Source organism: Doryrhamphus excisus, chromosome 19, assembly GCF_030265055.1.
Source record: "Doryrhamphus excisus isolate RoL2022-K1 chromosome 19, RoL_Dexc_1.0, whole genome shotgun sequence".
NCBI classification, from domain to species: Eukaryota; Metazoa; Chordata; class Actinopteri; order Syngnathiformes; family Syngnathidae; genus Doryrhamphus; species Doryrhamphus excisus.
The window spans coordinates 12,858,644-12,873,274 of NC_080484.1; the positions used below are offsets into that span (position 1 = coordinate 12,858,644).

General features: G+C 41.8%; 2 protein-coding genes across 6 annotated transcripts in view; both read right to left on the reverse strand.

Moving 5' to 3' along the window:
- Positions 1-159: 159 nt before the first annotated feature.
- On the reverse strand, positions 160-9,161 carry rnf217 (ring finger protein 217). The gene is made up of 7 exons (XM_058057076.1): positions 7,937-9,161; positions 5,832-6,053; positions 5,581-5,745; positions 4,293-4,390; positions 4,093-4,196; positions 3,494-3,565; positions 160-3,069 (listed from the first exon to the last, which is right to left on the reverse strand). Exons 1-7 carry the CDS (start codon positions 8,849-8,851, stop codon positions 2,990-2,992), a joined length of 1,656 nt encoding a protein of 551 aa, XP_057913059.1. The 5' UTR covers positions 8,852-9,161; the 3' UTR covers positions 160-2,989.
- A 2,154-nt stretch (positions 9,162-11,315) lies between these two features.
- nkain2 (sodium/potassium transporting ATPase interacting 2) overlaps positions 11,316-14,631 on the reverse strand; it is a 71,633-nt gene continuing 68,317 nt past the window's right edge. For 4 of the 5 annotated variants that reach the window (XM_058057093.1, XM_058057094.1, XM_058057092.1 and 1 more), the window contains one exon: positions 11,316-13,091. In XM_058057093.1, coding sequence (XP_057913076.1) covers positions 13,082-13,091 — 10 coding nt within the window. In that variant the 3' untranslated portion in view covers positions 11,316-13,081. The remainder of the gene's footprint in view (positions 13,092-14,631) is intronic. The other variant, XR_009120229.1, reaches the window with a different exon arrangement.

Sequence of the window (14,631 nt, forward strand, 5' to 3'; positions counted from 1 at the left end):
AACACGTATCTTTCGCTACGTATGTCAATTTATCTCACTGAGTGTTTATTTATAGCTTAAATGGATTTACCTGCGCTGGTGCTCTGCTGCCCCCTGCTGACAACAAACTGTAACCACAGTGTACAGTATAAACAAAACAAGGGAACAAGTTAGGAGGTGAACTTCACTTTATTCTTTCTCCAGCCACATTTTAAATAAACTTCATTAGACGGAGTGAGCAGTCCCCTAAATATGAAGAAGAATGCGTACACGGTGCAGTATCCTCGTGACCACAATCTAGTGTATATATTTACATTCATCTACAGTACTGTACTTGGAAATGTCTCCTTTCCCGCCATGGGTAGGTCAATATGTGCAAAAGAACAATTATACACATTTGGGATGCAGCTGAGACCCTGGGTGGTGTTACTGGATAGATATCTGAGAGCACAACTGAATGTTGTACATAATATTTACCCTGTGAAGTGTGTACTATTAACATTATTACCCCGTATCTAATAATAATAATAATACAGTAATAATAATAGTCTTTCCATTGACAGCACATGATCAACAGGTGTGATACATTGCTTTGTTGTTAGCAGTTATAAGGCACATTTCAAACGTGATGTGTTAAAAAAAAGTCAAGTATAACAGCCAGCCAATACAAATTAGCAACCTTTACGTTGATTGGCCTGAAACAGTCACGTGACACCGAACATATTCTGACAAAACATCCTTCTGATAGAGTCACATTGGCGGAAAAAAATATTAACACAACAAAATTGAATATTTTGTGAAAAGTCATCACTTATAAACAATCAATAATAAACTAAACCGACGGACGATGTTATTCTTGTAACATTTTTATTTGTACTATTCTGCCTTAATTCTCGCGGCATGATTGCTTTTTTTTTCGTAACGTGGCTGTCGTAGTAACATCACAACTTTAATCCAATGTTATCAACTTAAAGCCGTAAAGTTACGACTTTACCTTTGTGACACACACAACCGCATCTTTTCTCGTAACTTTTTGACGACTTTTTGTCTCGCGACACCAACAACTCTATTCCAATGTTATCAACTTTTTTTGTAAAATTCCGATTCTATTGTTGTGGCACCCGAACATTTTTTCTCGTAGTATTACGACTTTTTGTCTCGCGACACCAATAACCCTATTGCAATGTTACCAACTTTTTTCCGTTAAATTACGACTCTATTCTTGTGGCACCCGAACCTTTTTTCTCGTAGTATTACGACTTTTTGTCTCGCGACACCAACAACCCTATTGCAATGTTACCAACTTTTTTCGTTAAATTACGACTATTCTTGTGGCACCCGAACATTTTTTCTCGTAGCATTACGACTTTTTGTCTCGCGACACCAACAACCCTATTGCAATGTTACCAACTTTTTTCGTTAAATTACGACTCTATTGTTGTGGCACCCGAACCTTTTTTCTCGTAGCATTACGACTTTTTGTCTCGCGACACCAACAACCCTATTGCAATCTTACCAACTTTTTTCGTTAAATTACGACTCTATTGTTGTGGCACCCAAACCTTTTTTTTCGTAGTATTACGACTTTTTGTCTCGCAACACCAACAACTTCATTCAAATGTTACTCGCTGTTTCTAATAAAATCCCGACTTTATTCTTTAGACATGTTAACCGCAAAATGTCCATTAACCGTATTCTCGTAACATCACCACTTATGTTTGGAGCATCACGACAGTATTCCAGATTGACAGTTTTCATAACATTACAACAATATTTGGTATTACGGCTTTACTCTAGTAATATTACCACTCCTCTGTTCTCGTAACAATACAGCCTTTTTCGTAACATTATGACTAAATTATTGCATACGTTGCTTTAACATTCCAACTCCACTGTAATGTCACAACAATTTCATAACATAACTTTTTTTGTTTGCAACATTACAACTTTCTTTCAATGTCCCCATTTGTTTTCTTTATTGTACCATTTTGTAACGTTATTCTGGTGACTTCATTTGAACGTTTTTGCCTCATAATAATTTCAAGATTCTTTCATATTCTGCACCAAAAACCTAAAAGGTGTTTTAGCTTACAATTTTTTCTGTGAATATTAAGCAAGTGCACACAAAATGATTTGTTTCTTTTCATTGTGGCCCTCATATTTATTCTAACAGTTTGCTTTCTCTGTAAGGAAGTCATATATCCATAAAGGTGGAATGGTATTGCATTTCCTCCATCATCCACACCTGTGGATCTAAATATAGCAGAGGTTGGTTTTCATCTTACAAGGACAATGCTGTCATCAGCCAGTGGCAAGGGTTGTTATTTGGTAGCGAAGTACCTAAACATCCAGCGTTTTCTTTGGCAATAAGAAAAAAATCCTGACATGGAAATCCCATCTGAGCCGTGATTCCAAAAAAAAAGTGTAGATTGATTGAGCCTGCAATGTTCAGGCAGGATTGTTTTGGCACGGTGCAACAAGCTGACTGTCTGGTTTTGTTTTTCTGATGATGCACATGCTGACATGCACTGTGTGGGCACTCAGGGCACACACACACACACACACACACACTGCATCCTTAATATTTGCACTCCAATCCTCATGGAAACTTCTAGTATCATCACTTTCCAATGTAAGCACAAAAAGCTTGCAGATATTTAAAAATGTGGCATGAATTATTCATCAGCATTAATGTGTGTTTTTGCAAAATTCTCCATTTTATCCAATCTTGTGTCCACCAGTGCTTATCAGTGCGTTCGCTTCCTGCCGTGTCAACACACTCCCACCTCATCCCAACGTCAATCAATCAGGTGTGCAGGTGCAAACAAACCATCCAAACTCATCCAACGTGATCCGATAGATGTCAAGCGTGGATTAAATTTTTTTTTTTGTGCAAAACTGCAACTTCCTGTCATGAGGACAAGTAAAAAATGACTTAATTGCGAGCAGTGGTCCGGGTAGCGTGGGTGCGACGTGTCCCTGAGGAGATGCTCCTTCTGCGCGGCCGACATCAGACCCACCGAACGGATCCCATCAAGCGCTGCTTCTTCCTCCTCTTGCACACGTAGTAGATGGGGAAACCGATCACACCTACACACACGGAGACGTGGCTCAGAAGATATGACAAAATCATTTACATAATGTCACCTCCATTTTAACCAGCTCCATTATTATTATTGTTATTAACATTGTTACGCCCAAGAACTACATTTATGGTGTAGTGACACCTAACCACACCGGCTAGCTGCTAGCCTGCTAATGACTAGCTTCACCACACAATGTAATGCTACATAATGCAGCTTCTGTTGCTGCTGCATACTTTAAAAGAAAGCCACTGTTCCGCTTTCTCATGCACTCCAAATCATTAAAGTATTATTATTATTATTATTAATATATTATAAGTATAAAAATGTATTTGTTATATCGAACGACTTTGAAAACAACAGACTCTATGCAAAGAACACCTGCTTCCAAGCTTTTGTTTCGCTTTAAGCTAAATAAACAAAGATGTTACCTATGACCAGCGCCAGCGCTCCAAAAACCAGGACCAGTGAAATGACCACCGGCGCTACCAGCACCTTCAAGCCTGCAACAACAGGAACATATAAACACATCCCCACATGTACACCAGGGCTGGTGAACGAATAAATGAACAACTCCAGACAGTGGAACCTCTATGAATAAAAGTGTAAAAAGAAGTTAAGAACTGCTACTCGTAAAAAGTGGAAAAAATGTAAATGGGGAAAGCATCATGACAAGGTGATTTGGTTGCCACACTGCCCCGTCATTCCAAGCGCGCTACGTAACTCTTGCTTTTCTCTTAAGTGTTTCAGACACAATCTGAACTTCGCGAAATGCGTACTTGGAGAGAAGCCAAGCGTACCGGCGGATTTAAGGGTCAAGTACGAAACAAAAAAAGGTCTCAACATGTCTGCCGTTCATTCATTTTGATGTTTGGCAGAAAGTCACAACAGGAAGTAAAAGATGTGCTGGGGGGCGGTATACGTGAAATCGGACTTCAGATACCGATTTTTTTTTTTTGGTCAAAAAGGGGGCGCTGGGCTTAAGAAATTCCACTGTATAGGAAACACACACGAAAACACACACACTGACCACAGATGGAGCCTCTTATTAGCCGCCTCAGATGGGGCTTATCGGGCAGATATCGGAATTTGCAGCCAAACACGCTGAGGTTGGACGTGTGATCCCCGAAAAACCTTAACAGCAAATCTCAGGTGAGGTAAACCAGTTGGGGTGGGGGTGGGGGGGCAGAGGGGTACTGAGGTCATTTTTAAAAAGAAAACAAGACATACCTGAGTTGACGGTATCGCTCTCCACAGCGGTAACAGAAGTTAGTGTTGCACTGCGTACAGATCATGTGATCACATCCCTCTGTGCGCTGGATGTGGATCTGCACACACACACAAACACACACACACACACACATTTCAATGAAAACGCTGTCCATCAGGTTGAAAAGTTCATCTAATGCAGGGGTCTTAAACACACGGCCAAATGTGGCCCGCAGGACACTAGTTTGAGGCCCCTGCCTTGATATGAAAGTTTAATGTTTAAGTTTGATATGGATGCTGTATGGTATCATGTACCCAGAAAAAATGATTACGTTTGATTAATGTTCATGTTAAAGGTTAAATAACTGTTAATAGTTATCCTCCCTATCCGTGTGGAAGTGGTAAGTTTTTGGCTATTTAAGTTTAAAGAAAATAACTTGAAGGCTACCGTTTAGGTCGCTAGCTCTCTAGTTTGTGAGTTAGCATGTGTCTCAAGACCCTGCAGTTGCGCAATATGTTGTAAATACAAAGAGTATAAATGTGACTATAGTCGTGTTTTGTCATGTCTACAGGGCTCTAATAATGCTTTGTTCATTTTAATCTGAAAAAAATAATTTGTCTACCCACCAACTATATGTGGTTTAAGTTTTTATTATTTGCCGTTTTATTATTATTATATTTATTTATTACTGATTGATTGATTTTCTTTATTCTTGATTTGTTTATTTCTTTTTCATCTTATTTTGTGTAGAAAAATAAAAAGTAAGATATTTGAGAACAGTGGAACGTTTTATCAGAGCTTTTCTTGTAGAAAATTGGAACCAAAGCGACGTTTTCTAAATTTTTTTGTTTTTAATAAATGCGTTTTTTGTTTTTTTTTTTTTTTTTGTAAACCTGATGCGGCCCAGTCTCACCCAGCCCCGAGCTGTAAGTAAATTGTGTTTGAGACCCCTGATCTAATGTATGCACGCATCAGGACACTTAATGACTCTCTGCTACTTAGCTAAAGCTAGCATGTCCGGCTATTAAGTGTGCATTAAGCTCCACTAAAAGCTCAACCTGACATCAATTTACTGGACTTGACAACAAAACAGGCCCTCCTCTTCTTCTATGGAGCTCAAGTTCACGTTATGACACGGCCAGCAAACATTTAGCATCGTTTCTTGGGTCGTCTTGACTCGTAAGGCAGCATTTTTTTAGCCATCTGTCACACGTTGTTTTTTTAATGTTTAAAAATGGCTGTGCATCAGGTAGCGGGGGATGTAAATCTCTTTATGATGGACGAAAAACCCTCAAGGTCAGTTCTCACCTTGCACTTGGGACACTTCTGGGCGTTCCTTTGGCCGCGCTCGATGACGCTCGCCCAGCTTTTCAGCAGAGTGTCCCCCTTGCGGTAGTCGCGGCATTTGATGCCGTGGTGCCAGGGCGCGTGGCACTTGAAGCACCACACAAACTGGCAGTTGCTGCACTGGATCTACAACAAAAGAGATGATGTCATAATGTCACGTCTAGTCCTCGCAAGTAGTCGTAGTAGTTGTAAAGACGTTCGGCGGACTTCACCTTGTACTTGTGCTCCGAGCGCCCGGGGCTGGGCCCGGTCAGCGAGGTGAAGTGGCTGCAGCGTGGGCAGGGCTTGGTGCTGGAGTCCAGCTGACTCAGTTCCAGGAAGTAGCGATACCTGAGCACGTCCTCGCTGGCCAGGTGGGACACCACCAGGGTGTCCTCCAGCAGGCCGCTGCACTCCGAGATGGGACAGCGGATGGAAGCCTTGGCCACTCGCACCTGCAGGTCACGATAGAGAGAGTGGAGTGGGTATTTAAAACGTGAATCCTCCTTACTAGCGTTACTCGTGCATTGGAAAAGCATTCCTGATGGGAAAGGATTAACAATTCACAACATAATGCGATTAAATGTTACATAAATGGAGGGCCGGAGGAGGCCTGGAGATACATTCATTAATCCATAACGAGCACGGGTCATTCAAGCTGGCATGCACGCAACAGCACAAATGCACATAATCACAATACACACTTATCGGCCACAATATTAGGGACACCATCTAATGGGCTGTATCAAAAATCCTGCCTTTCATAGAGGTGGGTGTCACCAGACACTCACAAGACTTTATCATTACTTTTAAGAAAAGTATACTTCAAAAAATATGCCAATATACGGCGATCTAGTCGTTTAATTTCTATATTACCTTGCATTGCTCCTGACGAAGCTACACTCTTCTGCACTGTGTGTATGCTAGCAGCCCGGCCTGTATGACTGACAAAGGGTTCACTCCATTCATGCCGTTGTTCTACAGAGGAAACGCGCCTAGGTGCTGAAACCGATGCCTGTTTGGAGGCGGAGACGAGGAAAACAGACACGCCTTTCACAGGGCAATTAATTGAGGCTAGCAAAATGATGCACTTCTTTTTCATTTTGTTTATTATCGTCCCAGGCCTAGTACACACAAGACTGAACAGGAAATCACATTATAATCTCACGGGATCTTGTGTCACCCCTAACGGCCACTCAAAGGGGTTTCAACTTCAACTTTCTACACTCAAATAACCAAATCAGATGACAAAAGCTATTATGTTGTGATTAAAAAAAACAGCCTTTTTTTAATAGAGGTCTTGTATTGGATGCAACAAGCCACCTCATAATGGATAACCGAAGCACTTCCAGCCATCATTTGTCAGAAGGGAAAAAAAACATGCCGCCCAACTCGTTGGGCAGGTTCATGGCACCCGCATGCACGTGTTGCCACTCACGATGTGTTCAAATTCCAAGTAAATTTGCTTTCCTGGGCCATAAAATGACCATTAACTGCTGATGATAAAACGGTAGAGTACAGGAAATGATCTGGCTGAATATAACATTCATTCATTTTCTATAGCTTTTCCTCACGGGGGTCGCTGGAGCCTATCCCAGCTGACTCAGGGCGAGAGGTGGGGTACACCCTGGACTGGTGGCCAGCCAATCACAGGGCACATATAGACAAACAACCATTCACACTCACATTCATACTTACGGACAATTTGGAGTCGGCAATTAACCTAGCATGTTTTTAGAATGTGGGAGGAAACCGGAGTACCCGGAGAAAACCCACACATGCAGGGAGGTATTGAACCCTGGTCTCCTAGCTGTAAGGTCTGCACGCTAACCATTCGACCACCGTGCAGCCCTGAACATAACATGACAGTTTATTCGTCAGACAACCATAGTTAATATCACTCACTAAACCTGACTACTTTTTCCATAAAATTAGTAAAATCATTATTTATTATTAGTAAAATTAATAGTCGTAAAATTAGTTAATTCTTGCAAATTTAAAATGTCTTTAGTTTTATGATATGATGATGACTTTTTCCTCATAAATTCCAAATTTATTCTTGTCGATGATCCCACTTTGAACCTATGAGGACACTATTAAAAGAACAAGCTGCTGAGGTGTACCGCAAGGTTTTGTCGTAGACCCCATAGCATTTTCAGTAGTTTTACATAATTGTAATTTTATGACGGTTCTAATGAGGATTTTCCCAAAAAGCTTAGAGGCGGTAATCACTTTGGCACAAAGTTAGCAGAAAGGAAATAGTTGTCTTATTAAAAAGGTGACTTATTAAAACAGTACTACCCCCCACGTTGCAACCCTTGTCCCTCCTGCTACCCACCTGGGAGCCGACGTACAGAGTCAAACATTCATCACACACCAGCTTCCTGCAGCACGGCAAGGGTGCGATTGTTTTCTCCTCCAGGCACACCCGGCACCGCTGCACTTCGGCTGCACGGGCACCTGTCTGCAGTGCTGTAAGCCGGCGTTGGAGGTCTGCCTCCCCCAAGGGGTCCACTAGGTCTTCGGTAGTGTACAGGACCAAGTCGTTCTCAGAACTGGTAGTGTGGCGATCATCTTGAGTTGTTACAGTGTCATCGCGGTGCTTGAAACGAGCAGTGTCATCCAGGTCGCTGTCGTCAGCGATGCAGTAGACAGTGCAATAAACATGCTCTTTGCCGCTAGAAGTGGCGTCCAGGCTTACAGTAGTCTGATTTGTGTCGCGTTTCAGACGCTGAGTATCTAAAAGTGAAACTATATCAACTCCTCTGGTGTCCGAAGAGGTTAAAACGACAGGGATAGCCTCGTTTTCTATCCCAGCTTCTCCCGGCTTGCCACGCGGGTCCTTCTCGCCTTCGTGGCCGCTTTTGTCGACGCAAACAGCGGCTTTGTCAACCTCGGAGTCTCCCTGCATCCGACCGCCCGGGCTTGTGCAGTCAAGGGGAGACGTCCAAGCCAGCAAACTCCCCCTGAGAAGCTCCACAATGCCCGCCCCCCTGGGCGCCCCGTTGCAGTTGTTATTGTTGTTGTCCTCCGCATCGCTGTCTTGTTCTTCTTCTTTCTTTTGTTCCTCGTCATGAGATAACTTTCCTCTGCTGGCACGTCTTCGGTCCAGATTTCGCAGCGACACCTCAACTTTGCTGCTTCCTGTCGGCAGGTCGCTGAAAGCTTTCACCTTGTCGTCGGTGAAAGTCGGCCTTTTGCATGTGTCATGTATTGAAGCGTCATCTTCCATCACCGGTCGGTCTTGCCCCATTTATTCAATGTTCGGCTTTGGTTCTGGTCCTCGTCCCTGTCCCGACCCGCCGCATGTCAGCCTGCTAGTCCAACTAAAAAGTCAAGCACCAAAACAAAACAAAAACCTCACACTTCCGGGTAGTGACGTCAGCATGATGCGGAAAGCGGCCACCTGGTGAACAGCATGCAGCACTCGTGATGTCCGCGAGAGGGGGTGAAAGTAAACTAATTAGCATACTTGCTGTAGCATGCTATGCTGTGTGTTCTACTAAGACCATTTCTTTTGTAAATATGTAAATATGTATTGAATTAAATCTGTTTTTGGAGGTAAGGTGCTTTCTTTAATTTATTATCAATAAAATCCACTTTACTCTGACGTGATGACATTAGTTACTTATAAAATAGAGTATAATAAACTTTAATCCAAAATGATGGAACAGCAAACTTATCAGTATTATTTTGGTAATGGTCAAAGCCCAAAATCCAGCCTTTGAATCCAAAATGATGGGATCACAACTTGTTTCAAATCAAAGGATGCAAGCTGTGGTGTCGTAGAGAAGGACATCATGGGCGTTGCAGTGATACTGTCTGTAACAGTGGTTCTGATTTATCCCCTCCCAAAATGGCTGCCGTCACCATGCATGCTGTTCTTAATGCAAATGCTCGCGCTACTTTTATCAAACGTCAAACAAAACACGCTTGTGTTGTGAGATTTGAAGCGTAGAAAGCCTGGTCTGAATGTTTATTGACACAAATGTCCATCTTGTAAGCCCCACTGTGTCCCCACAAGTCCACAGACAAAAGACCTATTGACCCCTTCATAGTCTAAAACGTCGTCTGCACACCTCCCCCGAACCCCAAACCCGCCTCCACTGTCAATAACTGCGCTCCTGCTTACAACGACATGGAAAGACTTTTTTTTTTTTTTTTAATTTATCAGGCCTACCGCTACTCGTCCATATCGCTACCGAGTCAAAACGTTCTTTTGGTTTCAATTAGTGTATGCAGCTTTTGGACTACAATCAGTTAGTTTCATTCTACAGTGATGGTCCTTGTTAGAGATGGGCATTTCATGGTATTTCCTTGATTTCAAGCCATGGTAAAAAAAAAATTGTATTATTTCTAACAGGATGTGAGAAGATTGAGTGATCTGAAGTCCTGATCTTCTGTGTCATTGTTGTATTGAGCCTAATAATGTAGCGGCCATAAATGCTCCAATTAATGCCTCCAGTCTCCTATAGCAAAAGCATAAAACCTAATTAGCACCAGGTCAGAAAGCATTGGCATGGCCAGCTGTGGCTGTAGACAACCTCCTGATGTAGATTTCACATTCCTTTCTCCCATTATCACCTGCTTCCACATACCAGCTTGGTTGACCTATAATTAGAGCATTTACGGTGTTTATTTTGGTGTCTTTGGACAGCAAACTTACAACAAAGTATTAGGGCCACATAAAAAAAAGGAAGATCATAAATTTGCCAGAATAGTGTTGTAAATGTACGAGAAAAATGTGGTAAATTTATCAGATTAAAGTTGTAAATTTACGACTTTATTCTCCTATTACAACTTTACAAGAAATAAGTTGTAAATTTACGACTTTATTCTCATATTACAACTTTACAAGAAATAAGTTGTAAATTTACGAGAAAAATGTGGTAAATTTATCAGATTAAAGTTGTAAATTACGACTTTATTCTCATATTACAACTTTACAAGAAATAAGTTGTAAATTTACGAGAACAATTTACGATTTACGAAAATTTATTCTCAAAATCTCACATTATTTTAATACTCTGTCGTAGCAGGCATTTCCTGAGACAGCTATGAAAAGGGGGCACTGAGGCGACCTTTGGCCTTTCTCGTAAAGTTCTGAATTTTATTCTTATAAATTCACAACTTTATTCTCACGAATTTACAAATTGATTCTGGAAATGTCAGATTATTCTTATGTTTTCAATGCGGCCATAATACTAGCTAGCTACTCATACTACCTAATATACTGTACAGTAGTAGCAAACTAGCTGAGGCTGAAGCAGCAGCCGAGTACTGCACTCCGTTTTTGTCATCACTGCTCGAGTGAATGAATGAAATCCGGACAGTTCTTGGCAAATAACTGATTAGAATGCCCATCCCTAGCCATAGTGTAAAAAATATCCAATAAAATAAAACACAGGGCCACTTGTTACACAACATCATACGGTAGAAAACAAGAAACACGCCATTTAGAAAACATTGTTACAGGTTACATTGTTGGAAAACAAACCCAAAAAAAACCAACAACTAAAGTTCACATTTCTTTGAGGAGAAGCATTCACCAAAGTTCCCTCGGAGTAGCTAAGAAGTACGCATGAGAGTAAATATGCAACATCTCATGCAAACACACACAACGTCCTTCCACGTCCCCGGGATGTGTCCGCCACCAAAAGTGTTTGGAACAAGGCCTCAAATGTTTGGTCCAGCAAGTCCAAAAAGTAGTTTGGTACAAAAAAAAAAACATATTTTTTTGCTTTGTTTCCATATTGGCGTCCCTTTTTTTTTGTCTCCAGCAGTCTGTTATTTTCCTGTTGTAGAGAATTCCACAAAGCAACGCATCATTGGCACTTATGACATGAAGAATTGGACAAAAGACTCTTGCACTGTTTTAGTTATGAGGGGATTGGGAGGAAAATTGTATGAAAAGAGCAAAATTCAAGGTCTCTTTTGATGTACATCAGGCATGTGCAAACCATTTCCTATTTTTTGTCCAAATATGTCAACTTCTTAAATTGTCTTTTTGTAATGTTATACATTCATTCATTTTCTACCGCTTTTTCCTCACGAGGGTCGCGGGGGTCCCAGCTTTCTTCGGGCGAGAGGCGGGGTACACCCTGGACTGGTGGCCAGCCAATCACAGGGCACATATAGACAAACAACCATTCACACTCACATTCATACCTATGGACAATTTGGAGTGGCCAATTAACCTAGCATGTTTTTGGAATGTGGGAGGAAACCGGAGTACCCGGAGAAAACCCACGCATGCACGGGGAGAACATGCAAACTCCACACAGAGATGGCCGAGGGTGGAATTGAACCCTGGTCTCCTAGCTGTGAGGTCTGCGCGCTAACCACTAGACCACCGTGCCGCCAATATTATACATTTATTCCCATAATATGCTGACCTTATTCTCATAATATTATAACTTAACTTTTTCCCAACCTAATTTCCCATAAATGCCAACTTTATTTTGTTTTATTTCCACATTTCAACTTTATGCTCCTAAAATGACATTATTTCCCCCCCACTTTGGACACCCCTGATGTAGATCAACTGTTTCTTAGTTTTAGGCTTCTTAAAATGTAATTAGATCAGAAAAAAAAATTGTGCTTTGTTTCCCTATTGGCGGCCATTTTTAGTCCCAAGCATACACATGGAACCTCGTACCTGTATATGTCTCAGATATGCGTAATGGGATTATGTCGGGGAAAATAGTATAAAAGCAGCCCATTTTGGGTGTTTTGCGTTAACAATGTAAAAAAAAAAGAGCCCAGTTGCAGATTGAGGCCACTGACTGTGATTGTCGTTTGTGTCAAGGTAAGACGTTACCTTTGGGAGATGTCTTAGTCACGGATGGATGCTGCTTGCTAACAACCTGCCTGACCTCTCCCTCGTCTTCTTGCTGCCTGTCTCTCGTGGGTGGAAGACAAAGTATTCAGACAGCCGAGGTATGAAGACACACAAAAAAGTTCTCGGATTAAAAAAAAAAAAATCTTACTCCTCCCGTCAAGGCTGTAAACATGAATTTATATCAGCACGTTTCTACATCGCTTTGTGTCTTTCTACATGTTTTTTTTTTTAAACAAAGTTCATCATGAAAGCATCCATCGCATGTATCCAGAATCCAAACAAACTTGGAAGTAGGAAGAAAAGAAAGACGGCTGACATTCCTTGTTTGTTAGTGTACTGTCAGAACGTCTCCGCATCTCTCAGGCACTAGAGAGCAAGAAAAAGTACCATAAAGTTGACCAAGGTGCTCGTCAGTGTGATGTTTTACGCCTCCAGTGCAGAAACACAGCAGCATGTAAGGTTAAAAAGCCTCCCTCCCGCCTGCAGGCAAATAAAAGCAGTTTGCCTTGTAGTTGCTGACTCTCACCACCAGAGGTCAGTGTTACATCATCTGCAAAGCACTGGAAGGACGGCGGTGTCTTCCTGTCTCCTTTGTCCAACAACAACAAAAAAAAACATAGCAGTAAAGTAGCTCCTGGTCTTTTATTTTGACCTGGACAGAGAGAAAAAATATCATTATTATTATTTTCATATGGAAAAAGACAAAAGGTACAGCTTCTGACCTCAGTTGATTTCTACTGACATCTCATGGCTTAGATTCTTTTTACACCTAATAACAGATTATTCATTCATTCATTCATTGTCTACCGCTTTTTTCTCACAAGGGTCGCGGGGGTGCTGGAGCCTATCCCAGCTGTCTTCAGGCGAGAGGCGGGGTACACCCTGGACTGGTCGCCAGCCAATCACAGGGCACATATAGACAATTTGGAGTGGCCAATTAACCTAGCATGTTTTTGGAATGTGGGAGGAAACCGGAGTACCCGGAGAAAACCCACGCATGCACGGGGAGAACATGCAAACTCCACATAGAGATGGCGAGGGTGGAATTGAACCCTGGTCTCCTAGCTGTGAGGTCTGCGCGCTAACCACTCGCCCGCCGTGCCGCCATAACAGATTAGAATATGAAAAAAAATGTTTGACTCTACCTTCCTCTCCCCAAATGCACGATGAGAAGTCACTAAGTACTTGTATTGTATATTTCTTAGCTAGCTTTTGGAGTGTTAAGTTGCCGTGTGATGATTGTAGCCTTCTATGTAAGATGAAACTGTGGGTCAGACGACAACATTGAGCCATGACTGTGATTTCCAATGGGTTGACAAGATCGTTGTGTGAGTTTTTTCATAGCGCTTGATTGGCTGCTGTCAAATGAAGAGCTACCTGGTTGTCGTCTTATACACAGGAAATGATAGTATTTAAGCAAGGGCTGTTTAATGTATCGTTGCTTTAACAGCATTGCACACAAGCTACAATAAATGATGTTATTGTTATATTAGGGTGGAGGTGTACCTAATGTAACGGCCTTTAGTACGTTAGCGTTGACTGGAGGAGATCAATGAGTTCAGCTGAAGATTTTGTTTTTGTCATTTGCAAAAGAGCACACATTGTAAACAATTCTGGAGGCAGTAATTGTTGTGAAGTGTGTGTGTGTGTGTGTGTAAGTGGGGGTGGGTGGCAAGGTGTGAAGAGTTGGATATTTCCTCTGGGACACAACAATCTATTGGTCCCTCTGGCCAGAGCCAATAAACAGCAAAGTGAAAGGACAACAGCTGAGGGAACAATGATAGCATATTGATGATGTTTGTGCATGTGCATGTGTGCATTAACGCACCATCTTTAGTGGTACTGTGTGTGTGTATGTGTGTGTGTGTGTGGGGTGGGGGGGTGTCCATGATTTATGATGTGTGTTATGGCCTCCATCAGGGACACATAAAACTACAGAATGGTCCTTTATTGCCTTTCTTCTTTGTTTAGTTCCACATTTCATCCATCACTCTTTGTTTCCACCATCCCTGTCTATTTACGCTCTTCCCTTCAAGCCTATCTACGGCTAAAGAAGGTGTCCTTCTTTGCAGATTAATCCTAAACAGTCGAAACAGTTTCTGAGCACTTCTAGAGAATCCTGCACAGACCCACCCATCATTACTTATCATAATCCTTACATTGTAGTCGCTCATCAGATGATTTAAGAGTGA